At 41.3% G+C, this 23,267-nt stretch overlaps 1 protein-coding gene across 3 annotated transcripts in view; it reads left to right on the plus strand.

Moving 5' to 3' along the window:
- The window catches only part of trps1 (trichorhinophalangeal syndrome I), a 114,579-nt gene that overhangs the window by 63,217 nt on the left and 28,095 nt on the right, over window positions 1–23,267 (plus strand). For all 3 annotated transcript variants that reach the window (XM_005917580.2, XM_005917581.3, XM_005917579.3), the window contains exon 9: window positions 1,148–1,949. In XM_005917580.2, coding sequence (XP_005917642.1) covers window positions 1,148–1,949 — 802 coding nt within the window. The remainder of the gene's footprint in view (window positions 1–1,147; window positions 1,950–23,267) is intronic.

Raw genomic sequence — 23,267 nt, forward strand, 5'->3', positions numbered from 1 at the left:
TGTAATATGCAGCGATAATAACCTACTGGTGGGAAAAGCCTAAAAGAATAAAACAGGCAGTGTTGGGAAAAGCGGTGTTTTCTTATGACATCTGAGTGAAGCAATTAAGCAAGTGTAATTTTGGATTTAAGTGAATTATGTGGTAAATGACGATATTGACAAAGGAACATGAATAACTACAAGATACCAATTGTTAAACTGTGGCCTACCATCATTAATAAATATACCAGCAAAACAATTACATAATCCAAGTGCAGACAAAATGAACAGCTTCATTATTCTGTGAAACATTTATTCATGTGTTGGTATATCTGTCTGTGACAGCTGCGGGGCAAACCGAGCCTGCCGAGGTCCACTGTAAACAACACACAAGTTCTTGTTCTAGATGGTTTAATGCTTTGCTTGTTGGCCTGCACAAGAAGCATCACGGCTGTTGTGTGTGCCAGGAAAAAATCTTGACGCTGTGTATCAGATATATCGCTGGTCGCCCTCGCCAGCAGGAAATGAAGGTGGTTTATTGATGGGCGATCCAGTACATGTCATTCAGATTCATTTATGGTCCTCACGATTTTGAAGTAATTCACTGTGATTTAGTGGGGCACTGAGTCACTTTGTTGGCCTCGAGCTCTGTGAAACTCTACCTGAGTGTTTGGGGGAATTTAGGCAGGGGCAAATGCACTTTAGATTTAGTCAGTACAGGGGGTGGATTTTCTTCAAACTGTGAGTGATGAAAATCCTATTGGAATTAATTGTATTTACATTTTAGAGCAATAGATTCAAACATGAACTGACTTTCTTGTTGCCAGTAACAAAACTAGTTACTTAAGTCTTTCCTCTTACGTTCAGCCTTATTAGTGTTACTTTGACTTCACTGTGACTCATGCACGGTGAAGATAACCACTGATGACGGGATCTCCTTTTCAAAAAAGTCACGTCTCCGATGTGACTTGCAATGCATTTGTTCAGAGAAGGTTTGAGCAACTCAAGAATAAACTGCTTATTTTTGCAATTAGCAGTATTACTTTATGGTTAACATAAAAGCAAACAATATGTACTAGTGTGTATTTTAATGCTGAATATTTTGTTCCTTCTGAAGGTCTGTTTTGTATTCATGAGTAATTTACGCACTGCTCTTTTCTCTCGGCAGGCGTGTCCACGCGTGTTGTCGCTGTCGACGTTGCGACTTCACGGCTCCAGATTCATCAGCCCTCCTCGACCATTTCAACTCAGCTCACTGTCACGACTCCTCTCCCTCGTTAGGCTCATTCACGACAACCTCCTTGCCCACCTCACTGACTCCTTCCCTAACACTCTTGGCCAATGGCTGCTCAGCGCCTTCTACTTTAGCCATTAAAGAAGAGAGCAAAGGGGATATCCGCCTCCTCTACTCCCTGGCGCCGCCTGAGGGACGGTTGGCCGAAGGTGGCAGAGAAGAGGCAGGCGGGCTGGTAAAAAGTGAGGGTGTTGAGGAGAAAGAAAGAGAACGGGAAAAGGGCTGGGTTCTTGGTGAGACAAGAGGACTGGGGGAAAGAGGGGGTGAGCAGGCCCACGGCTTACTTTGGGTGCCTAAGGAGCGAATGGGACCTGAAAGAGGTGCAGGAAGTGGGAGCCCATCTCTTTTCACCTCCCCACTGTCGCTGTCTTTTGTCCCAGCCAATCACGAAGTCTCACAGCAGAAAAGAGGCGTGGCCTCACCTAGCATGGTTTACCTGGGAGACACCAAGTCATTTTTGGGAGATACAAAGTCCTTTTTGGCAGATGCCAAGTATGGAGGAGGGAGACCAGGATCAACCGCTTCAGGTGGTGCTGGAGCTGGCGAGAAGCAGAGCCAGATGACCCCCCAGCAGTACACAGGAGGAGGAAGTGCTGGTGGTGGTGGTGGTGGAGGTGGCGGAGGACAGGAAGGGAAAGGAGGAGCCAATAAAGAGGAATCCCAGTCCTTGCTAAGGGTAAGGTGGAACATGCAAAAACCCCCTGCTTTTCATCTCATTCTAATGAGATGAAAATCCTTCTTCTTTGTCTCATTTACACCCTGACTTTTGCGTTTAGCTCTCTGAATGGGAGCCTTTGTAGCTAGGCCTCTGTAGCCAGATCCTGCCTGCTGAGAAGCCTTAGTTATCAGGGACCTTCTATTAATACACTTTCATCTTAAACTCATCTTTCCTTTCACTCAGATGTGAGGATTAGATCTCATGCATTGAGCCCATACACTGTAATCTTTTATTCTTCCATCATATTTTGAGGGCTTAAGCAGATTTGGGTTGGCTAGCAGAGTGTGTACCCAAATGCTTGCGTGTGTTCATATCTGTCCCTGTGCATATGATTCCATGACATCATTTCCTTTCCCATAGGCGGCATTCATCTTCTTTAAAAAAATTGAACTCACAACAGTGAGAAAACCACCCGCTGCTATGGAAACGGGGAGGAAAACTGACAGTTCCCATGGCTACCACGTGTCAGTCAGCTCCCTCACCCTACTTTGTGGACCACAATGCTTTTGACTTCACAGTGATGTCATTGACTGGCAGTAACAAACTGTGGTTTGCCTGCACCACAGAGCTTATTGGCTATGATCACATTAGATCAGAATAGACTGAACTTTCTCTCTCTCTCTGTATATATATAAGTATGAGTTAGTGTGTGTGTGTACGAGTGTGTGTGGTGTCAGGGTTTGACTTGGGGCTGCGTAAATAGTAGTATTGAGTGTTAAAGTTGTGTTCTTAGTGTGTGTACGGATATGCTGCTGTGTGATTCGAGTCCATGGGCCCTTTGTAGGACTTGGGGTTTGGCCTTTTGGATGTGTGTGAATGTGTGTTTGTCTGTGTGAGGTGTTGGCAGTAACTTGGCAGGCTGGGCAGGGTGGGGCAGCAAGAGGTTTACTCATTATCGTGGGTGGGGCAGTGTGTCTCTGTGAGAGAGTGGGAGGCTAAGACTGAAAGGAGGAGGCACAGATAGAGAGAACATGCGTGCATGCGTGAGAGAGAACAGTGGAAGATTAAGATAAAAAGACGTAGACGGGAAAAGTCAGACGGAGATAAGAGTATAACAAATCACTTTCTTGCTTGCTCTTTATGGAAAGAGCAGCTAGTCAAGAAAATCTTTTCAAAATTATAAATGTACAGAACAAAAGGAGACTGGTCAATACAGATTTGTAAATTTGGCGAGCACGTTTTTCACTTTCACTCTCACTCAGTGTTATTCTTAACAGTCTGACAGTTTGACATGTATGCTTATTTTAGATATTCACTAATATTATGAAATGTTTTTGCAGAGTCAAATATTCACATTTGAGGCTTTTTAAATCATCATCGTCCCATCAGGATGAATATTATCTCTTTTTTCCATTATTGTATACACATTTCCTCCAAAGCTATGGATATAAACCATTCATCCATTCATTTAGAGGGGGGTCCACCCTGGACCCTGTGACTGCAGGGCTATCACTGAGAGACACACAACCATTCACATTCACATTCAGAGGAGGGCATTGTGGTGGAACAGTGGTTAGCACTGTTGCCCCACAGTAAGAAGATCTTGGGTTTGAATCCACCATCTCACTAGGGCCTTTCTTTCGAGAGTTTCCATGTTCTCCCCGTGTCTGCATCGGTTCTCTTCAAATACTCTGGCTTTAGAGACGTGCAGTTAGTGGGACTATGTTAACTGGTGATTCCAAATTACTCAGAGGTGTGAATGTGAGCGTGAATTGTTGTCTGTCTCTAGATGTAAACCAGTAGTTCTCAAACTGTGGGGGTGATGTCGCTCGTGGCGAATAGAGTCGCTGCTGTGGATGTGAGGCAGATAAAGTGCTTAAAGCTCTGTATGGGCAAATGTGGCCTGTGGCTTAAAGTGCGTTAAGTGGTCAGTAAGACCAGAAAAGAGCTGTATAAATGTCAGTCCATTTCCAGGCCTGAAAACGTCTGCGAACCGCTCACTTAAAAAACGATTTGGCTGCTGCAGGTTTGCAATGGCCGACCCATCAGCAGGCCAGTAAGGGTAGAAGCTCATTTTAAATATCTTCTATGTTTTGTGAAGACCAAGTTTCGTATGAGCCATCTCTGACTGTTCCATTTGCATCTGTGCTGCCTATGAGAGCCTAAAGAAAAGAGCAGATGTTTACATAAACAGAGAAAGACCCAGAGTGAATCTTTGAAGATGAAAACAACTAAAAAAAGAATAAAAGGAGATGAGAAACAAGCAGTTTATTAGAGACGAAGCTGAACACGACTTGTTGCTTAAGTAGCTTCATAAGGTATGGCCTTTTCTTCTTCCTCTTCTCACTGCACAGTATTTATTCTCAGTTTCCATGGCTTGCACTGACACACACAAACATAAATATGCCCGGCACACATAGACACGTGGGCTGGAGTTGACTCATCACTGGGCGGGGTGAGGGAGGGGCACTAATGCAAAAAAAAAAAAAAGAATCAGAAATAGCTTTGAACACACACAAAAACAAACTTTTGGTCTAATTTAAATGTGGCATGTGGACTCAAGAGGGCAGAGTCTGTTAAAAATCCATCCAAAATCCAAATAGTTCAAGAGGAGGCGGAAGGCAGTGATGGAGGGATGCAGGGAGTGATTTAGTAGGGAGGAAGTATATGATTAAAACCCGGCAAATATGGAAACAAATGGCCAGTCATATTTCATCCCAACCTGTGTGCGTTTGTGAGAGTGTGTGCATGTGGTTCTGTGGTTTTTGTATGTTTCCCTCATCCTTACTTGTTCTTTCTACTGTCCGCTGCATCGATCTGTCTTCCTCCTCCTTTTTCTTCTTGTTCTTTTTCTTTCATTTCCCTTCTTTTCCTCAAAGGACAACTCGCCCAATACGCGGGGATCGATACACACCTCACGCACACAAAAGCCATCAGACGTGCACAAACGCTCCCACGCAGGTGTGCACTCACACATACACATAAAGAACCCACAGTTCTTAGTATTCTGGTTTTGTGAGGCTTTTTGCTCGGTGGAGGGGAGAGAATATTTTCTTTTGAAAGCCCTGATCTATAATTGCCGCACAGCATTGCCTTGTTGAGACATTGGCCCACTATTGGCTTTGTTTTCATAGTGATTTATTACATTGAAGACATTTTCTCAGTCTGAAATGTTATTTTCTAGCTGTTTTACTGACTGTATGAGACAAGGATAGAAAGCGAATGAGGTTTAGAGATGAAATTAAGCTAAAAGCTCGGTTGATGTTTGAGTTTATAAATGGAACGAGGCAGACTTTGAGTAATGGCGGTTTTTCCAGTTAAGTAGGGCTGAGAAAGGTTTGCCTCCGAGCCAAACATATGTGAACATATGTAGATATACCCGAACATGTGTGACTCTGTCCAAAACGTACATCATCTAATAAATTCCAGCTTGTGTTTCCGAGGGGAATTCCACCTCAAGGACGACACGGACTGCATAAATGCACATAAGCAAAAGAAAGTGTGGATTTGGCCTTACAAACACAGTGTGGTCATATTGCAGTATTGAAACACGGGCATTTGAGGTTTTAACAGTCCCATGCGTGACATTCAATTCCATGTGAGAGACAGAGAGAGAAAATAGAGAGACCGAACTGAGAGAGATAAACGGGAATGTGTGCTTTCAGCAGATCAGAGAAGAGTTTCATTAAAGTTTCTCTCGTTTACATTTCTGCCCGATGGAGCTAATTATGTTTAAAGGACGCACACGCTCACACGCGCTCGCGCACACACACAGACTAGACACACACACAGACACAGAGCTGTAATTCCATAAAGTTCTCATTACTTGGCTTTCAATTTTCTTTTATCCTTTCTTTCTGTTTCTCTCCTTCCGCGTACATTTCGGTGTACACGTGTGTCTGCGTGCTTACCCCTGCTTGTGTACTTAATTACGTGCATTGTGTCTCCATTTGCATTCCGAGCACTTGTGTGTGCGCGTGTGTGTTTTGCGAGGAAATTAAAGCGTGAATTTAACTTATTTTCTGTGCTGATAATTTAGCATCCCTTTATATCCGCTACAGGAAATTATAGAGCTTATGTTTGAGTCAGTGTGTGTGTGTGAGAGAAACTGTGTGTTTGTCTGAGCCTGTGCGTTTGTATTCTTAATGCTTTTTAAAAAGAAAACTGAGTAAAAATTGTGTTCTTTGACTTATCTATGTTATCTGAATATTATCTTTGTTTTAGAGCTTTTTTTGTCACTGTGCTTTTCGCTCTCTACAAATACCCCTCAGAGTGAACTTCAAATTGCCTTTGATATAAAGATATACTTTACCGTTCCTTCTCGAGAACTTGTGTACCTTTGTTTACCTCATGGAACATCCCTTGAGAGTTGAGAAAAGTACTTTAAAAAGTGGTTTCATTTTAAAGCTGGAAAACTTGTCTAGGAGGTGAGAAACACCTGAACAACCCTGTTTAGTTATAAACCTATCCAGTCATTGCCCATTGTTTTCTAGCTGGATGCTAGTGGACATTCTGGTTGTGTGCATAACCCTTTTGTATATTTCCCTCCCTGTTATATGTCAATAAACAATGTATCTTGTGGCCGGTGGTTGTTGCTGCAATTGCTCACCTCAAAGCTCACAGTAGTTAACATGAAGGTACCCCTTCACTTGTGCCGCACCACAAGTTCCTGAATTTCACCGACAGACGATGGTTTTTGCACGCACATCGCTTCTCCTCTCTTCCTGTGTTTACGCCACCTAATTATCAACAAATTTCACCACAGGTTAGAAAAAGGAATGTGTTTGAGGCTAACAGCCACTGACAAGTTTTACATATCTCGGTTTCTATCACATGTTTATGTAAAGTACAGAACTCTGCAAAAAGTCTTGAGACGCCCACTCTTTTTTTATATTTCGCTTCCAAGGAGTCATCTTCTCTTTTCGTGTTTTTAAAGTCTTGAACAGTAGTTCTCCAACATTTCTGAGAATCTTTCAAAGTTTTTCTGTGAAAGCGGCACATTAGCTGCTTTTCTAGTCCTTGCACCTGAACATTTTTTGAAGAATGTTTTTTTGAGCGATGCATCTGGCCCTTCAGGTGATCCCTCAGCTGTTACCAAAAGCTGTAAAGTCCCAGTCGAAGGGTGGCTGTCAAGAAGCCATTTTTAAGGAAAAGCTGAGAAATGCCAGTGGCAACAGGTCTTGTGTGATGAATCCAAGGTTGAAATCTTTGGATCGTCATAAATATGTACAGAAGCCGTCGTAACCAAAAGTGTCTACAGCCACCTGTAAAGCACAGTGGAGGTTCTGTGATGGCTTGGGGCTGCATTTCAATCAGTCGTGTTGGGGATCTTGTTATGAACGCAGAAAAGTATCATCAGATTTCGATCCACCATGCAACACCATGGCGATAAATGCAATAAAACCATTCCCAGAGCCCAAACCTCAATGTTATTAAAGCAGTGTGGGATCATCTTGACAGAGAACAGAATAAAAAGGACTAACATTCAAAGAAAAGCTATAAATGTCCTTCAAGAAGCTTCAAGAACTATACTTTCTTGTAATACTTAGAGAAATGACAAGAAAGCTGCTTAAGAGAGTTCAGAGAGTTCAGACAGTCACATTCAAGCTGTTAGAATCAAACAACTGTTTTTACCTTATGTACTATATTTTCATAGATGTTTGCACATATTTCAATGAATTGTTACTCAAGACACACAGCACAGTACTGTATATAGGTCAGTATGGTTCAGATTCCTGCTCTGATCTTTTCAAATTATTTCATAATCCTGGCAGTGTACAGTAGGCAATATTTAGTGTACAGAAAGAACCCTGTTGATGTTGGTTAGTTGATTTCTTCATTTATTGACGCATTTGGCCATTGCTGAGGCAGCAAACTGCATATCCGACCCACTGCTTCAGTACCGGCTGACTATTGACAGGTCCAACAGCCATTAAACATCAATACAGCAGTTGAGAGGGGTCTAAGCTCAAAGGCACATTTTTTTTTCCTACAGACATCCTAACAAAATTCACCTCATAGACGAGGCTGCTCTTGTGCACGCTTTTAGCATCCTATATACTTTGTTATGGGAAGGGTTAAAAGAGCTGCGTTCGCCGTGTCTTGCTGCAGTTTGTGTGCGTTGTGTGCAGATGTGTGTGCGTGTAGGAAAAAGGAAGACATACTAATATTCATCCATTCTCTCTCTTGCCCTCTCTCTCCCTCTCGCTCTTATACACCCTCACACCAAGTTGTCTGTTCTGGGCTGCTCGGTTTGTTTGTGTAGCAGTCACATTTCCCATCAGGACACAGACTCAAATAAACACAGGCCATGTTGGAAAGAAAAAAACACAAGTGTCTGAGTTTCCGTCTTTGTGTGTGCGTGTGTGTGTGTGAGGTAATGTGCCTAGTGTATAAAACCCAGGCTGTGTTTGGCGTAACAGAAACATAATCGGACAACCTGTTTGCTATAATTTTTACCTGCGTGTGTTTATGTGTCTGTCTGTGGAAACAGTGGCCTTTACGCTCATGTGTGAGCATGTGCGCGTCCCTCATGTGTGAGCTGCGCGCCCGTCCGCTGATGGGAATGTTCGTGCGTGTCACAGTTAAAACCAGTGTGCGGCTTTATGCTGTGTGACAGTTCACAGCGGTCTCATTGTCTGCTAGGAATATTACATTTAGCTTGAAAAACAAATTACACCATTTTAACCACATTTAGACCCATTTTGGGTTTTCCACACATGTCACGCTCGCACACGCACATTACAGCTGACAACATGCGCAGTTCGAAGGTGACAGCTTGGCATTTTTGGCTCGCATAAATCAAGAATTTGCCTTGACTCGGTGTTGGCTCGTGTTCGAATGGTAATCCTCTGTTTAGGACTGTTTTGAATTGTCTGATTGACTAAGTCTGACTTGGGTTAGAAGGAAAAAAAAATCTGAAATGTTTCTTCTCAACCTGCTTGCCACATCACACCATTTCCAAAAGCGTAAAATCAGTCAGCAGCCCTAGAAAAGGACGCATAATTGACTTTATAATCACAGGATTTGGCAGCGTGGTTTAGACTTTAGATTAGTCAGAGCTTCCTCAAATATGACATTCAGCCTCCATCCCATGTGCCTGACATGTCTCATTTGCTGAAGTGTCCTTGACATTGAATTATTATTTGCTCCAGGGCTGCCATATGTAGCTGAACTTCCTGTTAAGGGGAAGCAGCGAGATAAGGCACTGATCCTTCTGGGGTATTAAGAAACACTTTCCTGTGATTGTATGAACTTTACTGGCACTCAGTGAATTGTCCTATTTATTACAAACCACACCCCTCTGGCACAGCTTTAGGAAAGCCATTAAAACAATTTGGATAATTTTAGTGTAGATTTCGATTGATTTGTTTCTTTATTTATATATTTTTTGCTGATAAAAATATCTTATAATATCTTATATGTGTATAATATATTCATGCCGTCTGTTCAGATGGCCTCTCGCTGTTGGGAGCATATTATTCGTTCAGGCGCATGTCACTTACACATTGAGCGTTTTCATTGGTTTAGCTGGGCGCCAGTGAACCATGTGTTCCACCCACCCCAGCAGAGAACCAACCAGGTGTTTTTCATCATGTCGACATGGCAACAGTAAAACACAGTGGTTATTTTAGCTCCTAGCTGTAATTTAGACGTTTACATCAATTACTGTTACAATCAACTTACATACACACTACTGGAAGTGTGTGTATGTGCGCATGCATGTGTGGCTATGTGTGTCCTTTTCTATTTCTGTGTTTTTCTGCCATGGCTTGCACATCTAGCCCATTGGTCCTTGTGTGTTTCTCTTTGTGGGGCTCTCTCTCTCTCTCTCTCTCTCTCTCTCTCTCTCTCTCTCTCTCTCTCTCTCTCTCTCTCTCTCTCTCTCTTCTTTTCCTTCCGCACTCGCTCTCTCATTTTTGGTGTAAGGCAGAAGCAATTCACCGCAGGCTAAGTGTGTGTGCAAATATGTGCACGGACATAGACACACACACGTGTGTGTGTTCACACATGGAACCAATATTAAGGCCAGATGTTCATTTTGCTACAACAAGACCTCTACACGCAACTCTAGCCAGCTACATACACACACACACACACATACGCACCAATGCATAGGATACACCAATCTGGCAGCACTTCTGTAATTAGGAAGCTGATTGGTTAGATTAAATGTCCATCTGACCCCTGACCAATAGTTAATTTGAAAACCCTGCCTGCCTTCCCCTTCTCCTCTGTCCCTTGGCTCTGTTGCCTTGCCTCTGCTTTCCTTTCCCCATCTCTTCTTTAAATCACAAGTTCTTCCACACAATCGGCCCTTGTCTGGATAATAGTGAGTGATGCAATTTGACAAATAGGAGAAAAAGAAGCTCGAGAAAATTACGGTAAATAGTTTGACCAAAAGTGCTTCCAGTAAATGACTTAAAGTTGATTGACAAATGACCACTAATGACTTTTTCTCTTTTTATCCACCCAAGTATCTGAGCTCATTAATAAAAGCATGTCTTTCCACAAACACGGAGTAAGGAGCAATAAATTAACATGTAGTATTAGTTGTATTAGTTTTTTTAACTTTAGTTCTTCAGTTCTTCAGTGTTTTGCAAGGCTTATTCTGATCTCTGCCTAACATGTGAGTTGCCCAGGAGAGACACTTCGCCCATGCATTGTAACAAAAGGATGTGTCTCTTCTAGCGTTCAGACAGGGTGAGGGAACATTACGAAATAACCGCCTATGTTAAAAAGAAGGAGAGAACACTTTAAAATTTGAAAAGAAGTGCAGTACACATATCCTGCCAAACCCAAAGGTAATAAAAAAAAAATAAGATAAGAGTTCATTCCCACCTACATCTTTGCTGACGTGCGCCAATTACCACTTCGCTGTGACGCGCCCAAACGCTTTAAGTGCATCTCGTGTTTAAACACGGAAATCGTCATCACAGTGCCGCACCTAATTCACTGCGAGAAAGCAAGTGGAAAAAGTAGATTTAGAGAAGAATTTAAAAGAGCAGCACCCATATTCATATTCACACCACACAGGCCCACACACAATCAAAAATATACAGTACGCACGATCACACTCTGGCTCGACCAGTCATCTTGACACTTTAATCCACTTCACTTAAGGACATCGAGTCACACCCTTCTCTGGTGTGCGTGAGAGGGAAAGTGAGAGGGAGAGAGTGCGGAAGTGGATGTGTGTGTGTGTATGTGTGTGTTTGTGGGCAAGTAATGCCATGGCAACCTTGGCGGCCCAAGGACCTCTTGGCGAGGTAGCAAGATCGCCCAGGGCATGTGTGCGTGCGGCCGCCGATTCTCCCCCCCCCACCAAAAAAAAGGTGTGAGTGTGTGCGTGTGCAAGCAGAATGCAGAGATTTTCACTTTTAACTCGTCTCGGTGGAAACTCACATCCGCCCCTGAAGTTATAATACACACTCGCTCAGTGGCATGCATACTTGATAAGGAGCAAAAGCTAGAGAAAGATACATCACTTCTTCTCCTTCCCGCTCACCGTCTCTTTCCCTCTCTCTTTCAGCCTTTGCTCCTCCCTCTTCTTTCTGCCTCCCCCATTGTGTCCCATGTGAGGTCTTCACTCATTAGGAATTCTCCACTAGTGTGTGCATGTTTGTGTGTGTGTGTGTGTCTGTGTGCTAGTTCGTTTATGAATTCTGCTCCACTGGCATGATGCATCTTGTACACTCAATTTCCCTTAAGAACGTTTCTCTTTTGTTCTCCTTCTCACTCTCTCTCCCTTTATCACTATCTGGCTGTACAAGACAACAGGGCCTGACACAACTCAGCACAGCTTCAACTGTTCCAGACTTGTTTGCTCCTAGAGTATATATATATATATTGACTCGTATTGTGTTCTTGTTGTCCTGTGTAGCTCAGTGGATAGAGCCAAAGCTAAAGACACTGTTGTGTTGTCTGTATTGCTTGTCTTTACAGCTAAGAAGTTTTAGTGAGAGCTGACTGAGTTTGGTCTTCGGTGCATCTGTGGCTGCAGACCTTCACTGGTTTTTTTTTTCCATATGAAACAGATGAGACACTTCCTGTCCAGCTTGAACAGATGTTTGGGGCTTCATTTTCAGTCATTCTCTGTGCACTAAATGGCCACTGAAATGATAGTGTGAACATCATCAGCATGGTATTCACACCTCTGTATGACGGATGTATAGAACTGTTGCAGTGGATGAAAAATGCAGACACAGAGGGAGCAAAAATGCTTAGAATGTATCAATTTATAGAGCCTCAGGAAATTTTCAAGTCTTCTAATCAAAAATTTGAAACCTCTTGTCACTGAGGTTTTGTGGTAATTAATTCATGAATGGGTTTTTTGGTTTTGTTTTGTGGTTTTTTTTTTTTGAGTCACTTGGAATCTTTCTGCTTGATTTAACTGTGTTTGCATTCTTAGTATTTTTTTTTTGCAATATTAAGAACATTGAACTTTTCAATACAAACCCAAAGAGTTGGGTGTAGAAATTCTTGTTGTTATTCTGAAATACATGTTAGCATTGTGTTTTTGTGAGGCAGCTACCATTGCCATTGTGAAATCAAATGCATGGAGTGGGTAACATATAATTCTTAGCCTGCTAATTACCTTGTAGTAACATAATCGGGTGACACAGCAAAAAGCCTAACATTTCGCTCTGTGTCCTGTCAGTAATATACATTATTAACGTTTTAAATAAAACAGTCTGCCACCACAGTGTCTGTGATTTAAACCACTTGGCCGCCCCTCGCTGAGCCTGGTTCTGCCGGTGGTTTCTTCCTGTTAAAAGGGAGTTTTTCCTTCCCACTGTTGCCAAAGTGCTTGCTCATATTAGATCATATGAGTTGTTGGGATTTTCCTCTCTATGTATTATTGTAGGGTCTACCTTTCAATATAATGCGCCTCGAGGTGACTGTTGTTGTGATTTGGTGCTGTATAAATAAAATGAATGAAATTGAATTGCATTAATTAGCCCCCATATTATATGTCAGGTAATGCCATTAAGAATTAATTAATTGTAATTTTCTTTAAAAGGCACACATAAAGATAAAGTGAAGGAATCAAGAAGTAGACGCAATGTGAGACATCATTTTAATAATATGCATGCTGTGTGTGTGCGTGTGTATACTCTTATTCAAAGATGCGTCATTGTTGCAGATGTTTGGCTTCTGAGCTTGTGCACAGTCACAAATGAATACACACACACACGTGCATGCTGACACAAACATTCACACAGTCCCCTAGTCCCATCTATCCTGTTCCTTAATAGACCAGGTGCAGCCAAACAATGGGTGTGTGGACGCATGCCCCGTTTGTGTGTGTGTGCGTCTTTGTGTCACTGTACGTTACCAATGTGCTCACATGTCCTTGAATGTTTTTATTTTTCAAAGTTGTCTTTATAAGTAGACTTTATGAACATCTAAGGAGGATATATTGCTTCACTAAAATCAGATGTCCCAAAGCAGACACACTTTGACTCAGATAGCATCTGGTTGTATCTGCAGTCTGTGTTTATGTTACCCATTAGAGGAAAACTTAGAGACTGGTCTCATATGTCTTTTCCCACTAGATCAACACAATTACAACACTGTTATCTCCCCGTCTCAGAAATCTTGGAACTATAATTCATCTTTCCAACTGTAACAGAATGTTTTTTTTTTCTTATGTTTAAGCCAAGGATTCACTTCCAGACCAGCGTTTATTCGTGTATTTTGGGTTCAGGTCACTTGGATAAACCCATTTTTGAGGGAAAGTCCTTTCTGAAAGCGGATCCTTGTTATTGCTTTGATCTAACACAGCTCTCTCTCTCATAGCCACGAGCCTGGTAGTCAGAGCTTTAATGCGCCAAAAAAAATCGCATAAAAACAACTGCAATTTATGTATTTTTTTAGTCTTCAAAACTTTGGTTTTCCCACTAATTGGATTTTATTCCACATTAATGTAGTAATAATAGCGCAGCATTTTCCCACCGTGTTACTTGCTGAAAAGTCAGACAGTTCAAGAAATATGAGCAGTCAGACTAAAGTGATGCATTTTAAAAAAAGTCACACCTTTGAAGAGGAAAAGGCACAGATGCTTGGTAAAACGGTAGCTGCAGGTTTGCATGTGTTTTCTTTCACAGTCTACAGGCAGAGTTTTGCAGCAGACAGTCCCTGTGCAATCAGCAGTTGTAGAAAAAAAAATCTGCATATTTTTATTGCCTCAAAGTTGGCTGGTTAGATATACTGTCTAAATTGTCAATATTTTTTTTTCTCAGTGTGATCTTGTCTAATTTTTTCTCTTTCTTTATTGAAATGTTAGTCCTTCCACTTAGTGTCATTGTGTTTTTTTATGTCCATTTTACAACCTAAATAGGAATGGAGTTTCTGTTGTGTCATGCTTTATGCTGCAAAAAAGCTGAACCTTATATATAAATATGAATGAAGCGTACAAACACGTCACAGAAACATGCACGCTCCCACACACCTTGCAAACATTTGTAAATGATTAGTATTATGTAAAGCCCGCTATTTTCAGATTAACCAGGAAAGAAGCGTTTCATTACATCAGGACCACTGAGTGAGCAGCAGAAAAAGAAATTGAGCACCAAGGGACACGAGAGTAAGAGTCAGAGAGCGAGAGAGAGAGAGAGAGAGGAAGAGCAGTGAGAGGCAAAAATAATAAAAAAAAAAATATGAGGAGGAGACAGAAGACGCGGGGAGAATGAGGGAAAAAAATAAAGGCAGACAGAGAGAGAAAGGGGAGCAGCTGCCAAACTCTGAGTGGGGTTAAGCATCACCACAAGAACAACCTAATAAGGTCTGAAAGTGTGCACGCAGACACACACATACACACAGACTTGGCCTGTGTTCAAAATCTGTGTTTCTGCAGTAAGCAACAGCAAGCAGTAAATCACATCTGCCCCCAGAGCCTCCGACGCTGAATGCTGTTGTGATGTATAATGTTGAAATCTTGCGGAGGAGTTTTCTTCTGCTGACCTTACACTACATGATTTTTGAAGCTATTTCTGTGGTAGGCTCATTTACAAGTTGAGTAGATTTACACGGGTTGTCATGTGTCTTTTCTAACAAAAAAAAAAAGCAAACAAAAAAACCCCCACATAGGATTTAATATTCATGGGGGTCTTTTTGGGGAATTTGTGGAAATGTAAGACTACGAAAGCACTTTGCTTTGCTATAATAGGAGACCTGCGGAGGCAATAATAAGAGCGAAAATTGTTATGAGTTTATTCACACATTGATGGCCACAGGATGTGTTGCAACACGAGCAGGTATCCTGTCTGCTGATTTCGCCGCGTTCACCTGCTATCTATCAAGCCACACTTGAGCTCGAGATTGCAATCGCTTTCCTTCCCTGCCAGCAGCGTGTGTGGCCTGTTGTCTATATTTTGTGCCGCGTTAGACTAGTTGTGCTGTAATTTGGTTTCTTATATGGCTCTTATAAAACTCTTCAACCTGAAAACTTGCAACGCGAGAGCTTCCGTCTGCAATGCATCATATAGTGGGAACTTTTCCAGGAATAAAAGCAACGACTCATGGCTGTCATTAAACGCAAGGGTTTGAGATTAAATGTTCCCTTTATGTTGTTTAGGCATTAGTTGAGCTAACCAGTTGAAACAAAACAAATTTCTCATGGTTGTAATGCCAATTTCACATAAATTCACTTAATTAAAAGGTAATAGCGAGTATTATTATTTAATTTTTTTAAATAATTTTTTACCGGAGAAGCTGTGGCAGAAGGCTTGGTTGGATTCGTGGGTCCTCCAACCTGTCTATCAAAGTAACCCACGTTTCTCTGTCTGGCAGTCCAATGGATGAGACTAGGTTTGTTGGTTGCCAGGAGAATAGTATGCGTCTGATTGCATTGTGCCACGTGTGAAGTTTGGTCTAGGGGAGATTAAGGTGTGGGGTTGTTTTCAGGAGTTGGATTCGGCTTCTTAGTTCCTGTAAAAAGAATTCTTAATGTGTTAGAGTACCAAGACATTGGACAATTTCAACTTTGTGGGAACAGTTTGGTGATGGTCGCTTCCTGTTCCAACATGACTAGGCACCAGTGCACAAAGCAAGGTCCATAAAGACATGAGCAAGTTTGGTGTAGAAGAACTTGACTGGCCTGCACAGTGTCCTGACCTTTGGGACAAATTAGAGCAGAGACCATGAGCGGACACCTGACATCATATTAAATGAATTATGAATTAAGAATGGGACCTCACTCAAGTGCACATACTTGAGTAATATAGTGTACTTTCTGAATTCAATTAAAGAAGAAACTGCTAGGGTATTCTTTAGTTAGTTATTTCCTGAAACAGCTAGAGGACAAGCCCCTGTAAAGCATCTCCAATCTATTTAAACATTAGCGCACTGAAAACCGTGCTGTATCTGCCCCATAATTGGGTGCACATCACAATCTCTCACCTTGGCAATAAGTTGTGATCTAGTTTGGAGCTTCATTTCTTAGTGAGTCAGTCTTATTGGAGTGTTCTTAATCTCTTTTTAAAGTGTTAATGTTATAACATGCAAGCTGCAGGTTACTCTTTCGCTCACTCTGTAGTTGTGTGTTTAGTACAGCTGTTTAAAAATTGTGCAGAAGGTTATTGGACAAAGAACGATCGGGTTTTGGTAAAGATCCAGTCTTTATATTTAGCTAAACTAGTACGGTGAGTCCATGGGCCAGGGAATTACACGCCTGACTTCCATGTTTTCATCCACTCGCTGTCTCCTCGAGTAGACGACTCGTCAAGACAAGTATTAAACAAACACAAACTTCACAAAGTCTACCGCTTTGCAAATTGGACAGCACCAATACTGTGGATGGCCTGAACAAACTCAGCAAGTCAACCATTCCAAGCTAAATAATAACTGTTGAGGCCCTCGTCAGCTCAAAGTGAGGAATGAACGTTGACATTGCTGCCTGCAACGCAGGCGCCCTAAATAACCCGACAAGATAAAATGAATATCATCATCTTTCACAGTATTCAGACAATAGAAATTAAATCACGCGTACACACCCACCCACACACACACACACACACACACACACACACACACACGCGCGCATCTAAACCAGAGCGGGCAACTTATGCTCGCACGCTCCCTCTCCCCCAGAGGCAGGGAAAAGTAAAGAAGCCGTGCGAAACAAAGTGAGTAATGGGAGGAAGGAGAGATAGGGGATAACTTCAGGCCCCTCCCCCGCGCCATTCACTGAGTGGTTATCACTTTCTCTCACTGAGTGCCTTCTCTCTCTCTCTCTCTCACTGTAGTCCTCTCTCTCTCCTTCACTCAGTCGCCCCTTCTCTGCTGAAGGGAGATTAAAAGCTGATAGGAGATTGCAAAGACATGTTGCACTCTTGTTCTGACACACACGCGCGCGCACGCATGCAGACGGTAACATTAGCTCTTGTATAGCTGGGAGCTCTTGATGTAAAACACATGTTCCTGCCTCGACAGTGTGTGCCGGTGTGTCTACGGCTGTTTAAACCAACTTTATCGCTCCATCAGTTCAGAGACAAGGAACGATTCATTCAGAGACAAGAGCAGGGGGTGGAGTTGGTGTGTGTAGCGGGCGTAGTGTGTGAGCGCATGCCTGCGTGTGTGTTTGCGTGCTTGCCTTGATATGTGTTTAGGAAATGCAGGTTGAGAGAACTTTTCAATATCTCCCATCAGAATTAATCAAACCATTCAAGCTAAGCTCACCCACCCCTCCTTCCCTCCGACAACAAAAGCATAAAAAAGAAAAAGACAAAACCCAGTGCTGTGCTAACTGGCTAAAGTTTTTTCTATCCTTTTAATATTTGCTTCAGATCACATTGGTTCTTATGTGTAGTAAAAGGTTACAGAGTATGAAGACTCATTAATGCTCTGCTTTAATGAGCCATTATTTTCATTTTTGATTTGGAGATCAGTATTAGGCATAGCTTGTATTTCTCTAGGCTGGCCCCATAAAAGTTTGTAATAAAACCAGATATTAAAAGCTGTTTTTACAGTATTAACTATCTCGGGGAACTTTTTGAGGAAATTTAGTTCCCCTACCACTGTTTCATCTTCTCTGGGTGCACTGAATAGTACTTCCAGATAATTTAGGAACTAGAGCCGTGAACTTTGCGATGCTGAACTTTGCACTAGTGAACAAAAACCATCAGTAGGGATATCGGGATGAACAGTGGCCTTAAAAGGATCTCCAAACCTTAGGATGTGACAGGTTCTTATCAGGGCTGCTCAGTGTTAATAACAAGTGAGACATAAAGGCTCTGCAAAGTGTAGCTGGAGTACTGTTAAAAAATGCAGCTTGTTTTATGGGTCCTCGTTTTCTAATTTATCAAAATGCTCAAACTTTATTTTTAGGAAAACAATGGTGGGATAGACAGCGTATGACTAATCACATTTTCTGTATTCTGTATGTAGAGCCACACATTATTAACATCAGAACTCTAGTTTTTAGCTCATCTGACTGATGAACCAATGAGACGTTGCCTGCCTTTCCCAATCATTGGTCAGATTTTTATGGAACCTTCACACAGTGATCAATGAAAGGGTCTTGAGTAAAGTTTTGTTTCCCTTGATGCACCGTATAATCCGGTGTGCCTTATGGTCTGAAAAATACAGTAACTTGAACGTTTGACTTAGCTATTCTTGGCATTTTTCTTTCTTTTTTTTCATTGGTGTCAACAAGCTTCCATACACATTTGCCTTTTTTGCACTTTTCCATTTTCACAAGAAACACTTGAGTATTGGTCAGATGTAATTTTTTGCCCCATGATATGAATGTTTGTGAGCCTCCACGGCTTCACAATGGAAGTAGAGGTTCTGTAGAGGTTCTCAGTCATCCAAGTCATGGTAGACTAGAGATCTTGAAACAAGAGGCAACTGAACTTCTTTAAGTCTTTGAAAACATTATGTCTCGCATTCAAGAGGCTTCTTCAGTTGGCTGAGGAGGCTGAAGAAGCCTCTTGAATGAGAGGTGTAATGTCTTCAGAGTTAAAGAAGTCCAGTTGCCTCTTGTTTCTAGTTTTCTAACTGTCTTTCTGTACTAAATTCATTACACTAACTTGTGAATTATTTGGGACCAGTAGACAGGTGAGTTATTCTGTCATTGACCTTCAAGGCTGTTTTTTTAAATGTATAAGTTCTTCAGTGATGTTCTTCCTAAGTTCTTCCTTTTTAACCCCTTTTAATCCAGTATTTCAGCACTTCTACTGATATTTCCTGTTTTGGGAGACAATTTAATAAAAAGTTCCCAAGTTTTCCTTCTTGATACCTGGAAATACACAGTAAAATAGTCCGTACGTACTAACCCTATTGCCTAACCCTAACTGTGGAACAAAGTTGAAAAAGAAAAAGAACAAAAAGAAACAGCAGCTCAAACACAGTGTCTGGCTTTGGTTAACCACCTGCATGGGTTTAGTCTGGTAGCGAAGTTTGCCTTTATTTTTATTCGCTGCCATTTGACAGTCGTGTGTTAGTCATGTGGAAGCTCTGGATCACAACTGTAGTCACATTTGAACCAAATCGCAGATTGCTGTGAAATTAAAGTGAAGAAACACGTGTCGATAACATTTTGTTAAACCGATTGATAGGATGGTCAACTGCAGTGAGCGAAATAACAGAAAACAAATAGATTTGCTTGATAAAGGTTCCTTCTTGCCACCAATCGTTCTGGCAGACTGAACTCATCTACATTTAGATTCACCGGCCAATGTGTGTGGTCATCCGTGCCTTTGATTTAGAGAGTGTGTATTTTTGTGTATATGTGTGAGCTTTATTGACCAGCAGATGAAGGCTGTGTGTGATGAGAAGCAGGGGACCAGATGGACTTATGGGAAATAAAAACCTTTTATTTATTTATACAATTTGATTAAATGGCATTTGTTTCTGTCTCTTGGTGTGTATGGGTGCCCATGCGTGGTAATGTGTGTCTGGCGTGTGTGTGTCGTATTTAATGACAAATAGAATGGAGGGATCAGAGCAATCAGGTTTGAATGATTACTATGGGAACCTGGGAGGGCGACTGATAGGGAGGAAATAAAAGGGAAATAAAACAGACAAAGTCATATTACAGAATCATTCTTACAAAGACTGAAAGTATGTGTTTGTTTGGGATTTCTGTCGCTTTTATTTTCTTTTATCTGTTTTTTCAGTCTCTCCTTAGTCTCTTCAGTCATTGCTCATGTTTTTCTTCTTTTTCTGGCCATGCTCTCCTATATGTGCCTACTCTTTTCTTCATTTTCTTATCAGTGTCGTCACTATTTCCATTATGGGATCATTACTGCTCCCCCACCAACTCCTTTGCAATATTGCCCCTGGTTACATTTTCTGGTGTTTATTTGCACTCTATTTGTTTTTTTAATCATAAGCATAAAATGACTTAATTCCTGCAGCTAACAATTATTTTTGTTATTGGTTATTTTATTATTCTTGATTAATATCGGTTTTAAGTAAAAACCCACTGATATAAGACTTTAAGACCAAAACTGATTTCCCTAAATTTGCTATATGTGGTCATTGATTTACTTCTTTAGGCTTTGCACAACGCTGCTACAGTCTGCGCCGTTTCAAACAGGCGTTGCCCTCTGGTGGACAAAATTTGCGGCACCAACACTCATAACATGGTTGAAGGGTGTTTCTCCCAGCTCTTATAAAGGCTAATACTGATAGATTAGCAAAAAGCTCATATTGGCTGATTATTTTGGCTTGCTACTAAATAGGTGGGGTTCTTGTTTTGAGCATCATAAATGAAATACCCACTCCAGTTCCCTGTAGTTTCCTTTAGTTCCCTACAATCTCAGGTCACAGTAAGAAGACTGATATTTAGTTGCCTGTCACCATTTCTTACAGTCTATTGTAGAATCTTCAAATATGTGTCTTTTATCATTTTTTACCACCAAATTGGTTGATAGTGTTCTGTATCTGATGAAGTATAGAAGTTAGATATATCAGAACTGTTTTGCTTTTTTGCTTTAGTATAATAAAATGGAAGCATTCAGTTTAGAGGGTGAGCAGCCGATGATCCAATCGGTCAAAAGGCTCATTGTAACACTCAACTTTACAATCAAAAACTCCAAATCTAAGCATATTTTTTTCAGCAATATGACAAAGATAAATGGTGAAATTTGGCCTTTTAGCTTGATAAATGACACCATAAATATTTGCTCAGTCGAATTGTAGAATATTCATTTCTGTTAAATAACTGATTAACTGAATCGCTGTTTCAGCTCTTGTCGTCAGCATCATATGTAGATTTATTCTGCAGTCTCACCTGTGGGCAGTTTCTTCATGTGTCATATGAAAGACGTTTGTTTGTCTTGCTAATGCAGCTTTTGTCGATGTTGTTTTGCCTCCAGATGTTACCATGCATTCTTACTAGTTCATAAAGATCTGGTGTTGATTCATTCCAAGGAGAGAGAAAAATCCCGATTGAAATGATGCCGTACAAGTACTTCACAATAGGAAGTAGAAAGTGTACTTTATTGATCCTCGTGGGGAAATTGCTCTCTGCATTTAACCCATTCACTCAGTGAAGCAGTGGGCAGCCATTGGGCGCCCGGGGAGCAGTGTGTAAGGACGGTATCTTGCTCAGGGGTACCTCAGGGTAGCTGTTCAGGGGAATCGAACCCCCGACCTTTCGATCATGGGGCCACCACTCTACCTACTGAGCTATCCCTGCCCTTAGTAGTGTCTAAATTATACTTTGGGGGCTAGTACTTATGAGGATCATTACTATTACTTGTTAGGACTTACGCATGCTACCACTTATTTAGTTTGGTCACTTTATAAAACTAGGCAACTTAAAAACATAAGCGTGCATTAGCCCCATATTAAATCATGACTATTCTGTTACCTTGGACTGGCAAATGGACTGGAAATTATATAGTGTTTTTCTGCTCTTACTGAGCACTCAAAATGCTCTTACAACACAGTCCACATTCACTCATCCAAACACACATTCACACAGCACATTTTATTCTGAAACTTTAAATGCGTTGCACCTATCACTTCACAGTCAAACCTGGCAATGACTGCTGACCTTCTGATTAGTGGAGGAGTCACTTTACCTCCTGAGGCACATCCGCTCAATACCTGCTTTGTACAGCGCAATATATATACCTAAAGTAGTCAAACACACACTATAATCTAAACAGAGCCGTGGTGAAAAATGTTCTACTCACAGCACCAACTTTCTTCTGGTGTTCCTGGAAATGAAGTCAGTGATCGAGTTGTTAGAGTCCAACTCCCAGACGGTTCTGATTCTGATTTATTGGTCATAAATGACATGCTGATCGGGTGTCACTGTGTTACCCTGAGTTAATACCTAACATCCTGATCATTTGGGAAAAGGCCAGTCTTCCTAGGCAACAGGGAAAAGTTGAATCCAGTCCACAATCCTTTACCTTTTTACTGTAAAAGAGAACTCAAACAGCACAGCCAACTTTCCTCTGTACCTCGTCTAGTTTTGCCAGCATTTCTGCTTCATCACTGTCAGTCACCCCTGAGCAGTCCTTTTGTGAACTTGGGCTAACAACACTGACATACCTGCTAACTTGATAAGCTTTGATGACTCGCAAAGTTCAACTTTCTCCCATTGTCTTCCAATTTTAACCATCAAATTGACAGTTTATACTTACAGGCTATGTTACAACATGTACATTCAAGCAGCTTTATGATCATAGTGCATAATCCAATATTTAATTACCTTAAAATGTATTTTTTCTCATATATATGCTGTCACATCTAATAATGCGAACATTGATGCAGACATATCTATACTCTACCAATATCATCTGATCAGTGTACCTCTTGTTATTATTTTTTTTCTTTTACATTGATCATGTAAGATAAAATCATATAAATACATAAAAAAATCTATATTTCTATGTCTCCTCTGCTGATATTTCATTTGCTACAGCAGAAGCAACAATTCTGCTTATCTAATATTTTCTGTTCATTTATTATTAAAAAATATTAGCGGCGTCATAAATTACCAACAGCTTTGCAAGGGAGTCGAGGTGCGTTTGGAACAAAAACACGGTCTTGATTGATTTTTCTCGTTACGATAATTTGGATGCTGAAAGGTTGGATGCTTTTCTAGCTAAGGTTTTTGGATCACACCTCAAATGATTAAGACATGTGGCTCCCCTGAGATTCCCAATGTAACTGCCTTCGAATGCTTCCGCACATGTGTGTATGGGTTTGTGTGGGGTTCATACGCAGAGGCTCCAAGTTAACTTACAGAAGATGTAGTGTGTGACTGCACAATGTGTATCTGTCTACTGTACACCAGCTAACAACCTCCTACTTGCCAGACACTCTCAGTTTGGCTAAAGAGTTTTAGCTGTGTGTGTGTGTGTGTGTGTG

The sequence above is a fragment of the Haplochromis burtoni genome, unplaced genomic scaffold (assembly GCF_018398535.1).
Source record: "Haplochromis burtoni strain Fernald_Lab_line unplaced genomic scaffold, NCSU_Asbu1 Contig_25, whole genome shotgun sequence".
Lineage (NCBI taxonomy): Eukaryota > Metazoa > Chordata > Actinopteri > Cichliformes > Cichlidae > Haplochromis > Haplochromis burtoni.